Raw genomic sequence first — 4589 nt, 5'->3', positions numbered from 1 at the left:
TAGCTAAAAGCAAATTTCTTGCATCGATGGGTTACCATATTTTCTTAACTATGGCGCTCCGTGCGCGTGCCTTTTCCACTGGAAATGCGTTAGCAATTCAATTACCTCATTTCAAGTCACTGGATCAAAAAATGGACAAAAGCCGATTGAATTTCTTTGGCTAAGTCAGGTCTGATATTTGATAAATTTAAACCTCTTAGACAAGTTTACATCATGCATTTTTTTTTCTACTGGAAATCTAATTTCAGGATTTCAAAATTATGTCAAAATAGGACATAAACCGAGGTAAACAACCAAAAAAAAAAAAGAGTTCGATATCAATCGCAGAAAATTGAATATACTACACTCATAATGACGTCACATCCTGCCTTTTTGGTGGCAGCATTATGTTGGCTACATACAGGCAGCATTTCATGCCAGAGAAACATATATCAGAACTTTTAGCTTTAGACTAACAGTAATTAAGAATCAGTGATGTACGTTCAATTCCTGTTTTGTCATTGATAAGACACTGGTATTGTTGGACAGTCACCAATCCAGGTATTAATCCCGTCCAACAGGGCTTCACTTCCCTTGGGAAAGCCGCAACACTGTTATTTGTATCAAACGTTCTTAGTAGGTTAAATACCCAAGCATTGTTTTATCATATGACAGGTTATTTATTCTGTAACGTCTCTGTAAACCGAAATCATTCCTTGGAAAACCCTGATGAAGAAAGGCAGTTTTTTTTTAAATAAGGGCTTAAGATAATTATTCCTTCACTGTTCAATCAATCTTGCTCTTTGTTTTACATTTGTAGTTGCGACATTGAACTTCTTGTCTTTTCGTTCATTTATCTTCTAGGTGCACCACAGATTTCAGGGAAAACCTTTTTGGTTCTGATTACCAAGAATGGTGGATAGAAAATTGGGCGATTTGGAGTTGAACATGCAAGAGCTTAGCGTTGCAAGACAAGAGGGAAACAGACGAAGGGAGGGTTTGGCTTTTTTCAATCTGGGAAAGTACTATCATGGTGAAGCTGACCTTAAACAGGCCATAAAAAATTACACAGAAGCATTAACAATTTTTAAGGAAATTGGTTACAGGGCCGGGGAAGGAAAAGCCTATGGCAATCTCGGCAATGCTTATCACAGTCTGGGCAATTTTAAGCATGCCATAGAGTATCACAATCAAGATCTTAGTATTGCAAAAGAAGTAGTGGATAGTGCTGGAAAAGGAAGAGCCTATTGCAATCTTAGCAGCACTTATCACAGTATGAGCAAATTTAAGCAAGCCATAGAGTACCATAATCAAGATCTTAGTATTAATAAAGAAGTAGGCGACAGGGCCGGAGAAGGAAAAGCCTATGGCAATCTTGGCAACGCTTATTGCAGTCTGGGCAATTTTAAGCAAGCCATAGAGTATTTCAAACAACATTTTAGTATTGTGAAAGAAGTAGGGGACAGGGCCGGAGAAGGAAGAACTTATGGCAATCTCGGCAATGTTCATTGCAGTCTGGACAATTTTAAGCAAGCTATAGAGTTTTACAATCAATGTCTTAGTATTGCAAAAGAAGTGAAGGACAGAGATGGTGAAGGAAAAGCCTATTGCTCTCTCGGCAATGCTTATTACACTCTAGGCAATTTGAAGCAAGCCATAGAGTATCACAATCAAGATCTTAGTATTGCAAAAGAAGTGGGGAACAAGGCTGGGGAAGGAAGAGTCTATTGCAATCTCGGCAGCACTTATCACAGTATGGGCAAATTTAAGCAAGCCATGGAGTACCACAAACAAGAATTTAGTATTGCAAAAGAAGTAGTGGACAGGGCTGGAGAAGAAAGAGCCTATTGCAATCTTGGTAATGCTTATTACAGGATGGGCAATTTTAAGCAAGCGGTAGAGTGCCACAATCAATGTCTTAGTATTGTGAAAGAAGTACTGGACAGGGCCCGAGAAGGAAGAACTTATGGCAATCTCGGCAATGTTCATTGCAGTCTGGACAATTTTAAGCAAGCTATAGAGTTTTACAATCAATGTCTTAGTATTGCAAAAGAAGTGGAGGACAGAGATGGTGAAGGAAAAGCCTATTGCTCTCTCGGCAATGCTTATTACAGTCTGGGCAATTTTAAGCAAGCCATAGAGTATCACAATCTTAGTATTGGAAAAGAAGTAGGGGACAGAGCCAGAGAAGGGGAAAGCTATGGCAATCTCGGCTGCGATTATCTCCGTCTGGGCAATTTTAAGCAAGCCATAGAGTACCATAAACGAGATCTTATTATTGCAAAAGAACTAGGGGACAGGGCCGGGGAAGGAAGAGCCTATGGTAATCTTGGCAATGCTTATTGCGGTCTGGGCAATCTTAAGGAAGCCATAGAGTCCCACAATCAATCTCTAAGTATTGCAAAAGAAGTGGTGGACCGGGCAAGAGAAGGAAAGGTGTATGGGAATCTTGGCAACGCTTATTACAGTCTGGGCAATTTTAAGCAAGCCATAGAGTACCATAAGCAACATCTTAGTATTGCAAAAGAAGTAGGGGACAGGGCCAGAGAAGGAAAAGCCTATGGGAATCTTGGCAACGCTTATTACAGTCTGGGCAATTTTAAGCAAGCCATACAGTTCCTTAAACAATGTCTTAGTATTGTGAGAGAAGTAGGGGACAGGGACGGAGAAGGAACAGCCTATGGCAGCCTTGGCAATGCTTATAGCAGTCTGGGCAATTTTGAGCAAGGTAGAGTACCACAAACAAGATCTCAGTATTCTGAAAGAAGTAGGGGACAGGTCTGGGGAAGGAAGAGCCTATGGTAATCTTGCCAATGATTATTACAATACCGGTGAGCTTCAAAATGCGCTTCTCTTTAATGAACACAGCTTTAGGATTTCCAATGAAACGAAAGATCCAATAGGGCAGGGAAGGGCGTGTTATCAGCTCGGTCGTGTTCATGAAGTTTCAGACTCTTTGAGCAAAGCTCTTAATTACTATCGGCTAAGCATCAATTATTATGATGAAACAAGGCGCCTTCTTCAGTCAGAGGATGCATGGAAAATAAGCTTTCGTGACATAACTCAGTTTGCATACACCGCTGTGTGGATAGCACTCTTGAAGAATGGAGAGGTTGATGAGGCGTTGTGTGCTGCTGAGCAAGGACGAGCACAAACTTTGGCAGACATTTTGAAGATTCAATACGGTGTTAATGAGAAACCTTCTTCGGCAGTTACAATGAAAGAAACTCTCTCTTTTGTAATGACAGATCTACCTTCACAAACTGTTTTCACTGCACTTAAAGGGAACACGATCAGCTTCTGGTTGGTAAGAGAAGATAGCGGGATAAATTTTAGACAAAAGGATATCGAAAATGGAAGTGCTGACTTACTGATGAAAAGTACTTTAAAACAGATCAGTGCGGGGACCGTTGCACGATGTGAGAATCGTTTGCTTGACAAGCAACGCAGCAACTTCTCATGCAGTAGGGAAGCTGTTGAGGAGACCGTTCAGTCCTTGAGCTTCTCTGTGAACTCTTTGCAGCCCTTGTATGATGTCTTAGTCAGTCCTATCAAAGACTTGCTGCGAGGTGATGACTTAGTCTTTGTTCCTGATGGACCCTTTTGCCTGGCTCCTTTTTCTGCATTGTGTGACTCTGTCAGGATCCGTGCAATTCCCTCGCTGACTGCTTTAAAAGTGATATCTAGTGCACCTGACGACTTCCAAAGTAAAAATGAAGCACTGCTTGTGGGCGATCCGTGCTTGAAGGAAGTCACTTACGGCACCGGTGAACCCAAGTATGAACAGCTGCCTTGCGCGAAAAAAGAGGTCGAGATTATTGGAGAACTTCTGCAGACCTCGCCTCTCACTGGTAGAAATGCAACGAAAGCTGAGGTGCTGAAAAGAATGACGTCAGTTGCGTTAATCCACATTGCTGCTCATGGAGATGACGAATTTGGAGAAATTGCTTTGGCCCCAAATCCCAAACGCTCATCCCAGATCCCCGAAAAGGAAGATTACATGCTAACAATGAGCGATGTTTATGCAGTTCGTCTTCAGGCAAGACTGGTTGTGCTGAGTTGCTGTCATAGTGGCCAGGGAGAGTTAAAATCTGAGGGTGTTGTGGGAATAGCCAGGGCTTTTCTGTGTGCTGGTGCCCGGTCTGTTCTGGTGTCACTCTGGGCAATTGATGACGAGGCGACCTTGATGTTCATGAAAACTCTCTACCAACACTTGGCAGATAAAAAAAGTGCAAGTATAGCTCTTCACAACGCTACGAAATCTCTTCAGGAGACAAAGGATTATTTCGCCATAAAATACTGGGCGCCATTTGTGCTAATTGGCGATGATGTCACCTTTGAATTTGGGGAACACGAACACGAAAAGAATGGTAAGTGCTATTTAAACATAACTTTAATTACTGAATGGCTGTACTTTGTAAGAGTTTTTAATCAGCAAGTCGAAATGGTTTCAAAATCGGTTGCCATTGTAGGTATTTTTACTCGAACTGCTTTGGTGAATACCTGAAATATAGTCTGCATTCACCGGGTCGGCTACTTCGGCCTTCCTGGAGTTTGAGCCATGCTATGGACTGACAGTGAAATCGCTGATTACCAGTTGCGTATGTAAA

The 4589-nt window shown here is 41.8% G+C and overlaps 1 protein-coding gene across 1 annotated transcript in view; it reads left to right on the top strand.

Moving 5' to 3' along the window:
• Positions 1-891: 891 nt before the first annotated feature.
• LOC138048521 (tetratricopeptide repeat protein 28-like) overlaps positions 892-4589 on the top strand; it is a 3919-nt gene continuing 221 nt past the window's right edge. The window contains exons 1-2 of the mRNA XM_068894703.1: positions 892-2494; positions 2685-4349. Coding sequence (XP_068750804.1) covers positions 892-2494; positions 2685-4349 — 3268 coding nt within the window. The remainder of the gene's footprint in view (positions 2495-2684; positions 4350-4589) is intronic.

Source organism: Montipora capricornis, chromosome 5, assembly GCF_036669925.1.
Source record: "Montipora capricornis isolate CH-2021 chromosome 5, ASM3666992v2, whole genome shotgun sequence".
NCBI classification, from domain to species: domain Eukaryota; kingdom Metazoa; phylum Cnidaria; class Anthozoa; order Scleractinia; family Acroporidae; genus Montipora; species Montipora capricornis.
The sequence above is the reverse complement of the archived record's forward strand: the minus strand, read 5'-3'. Positions and strand labels throughout refer to the sequence as shown.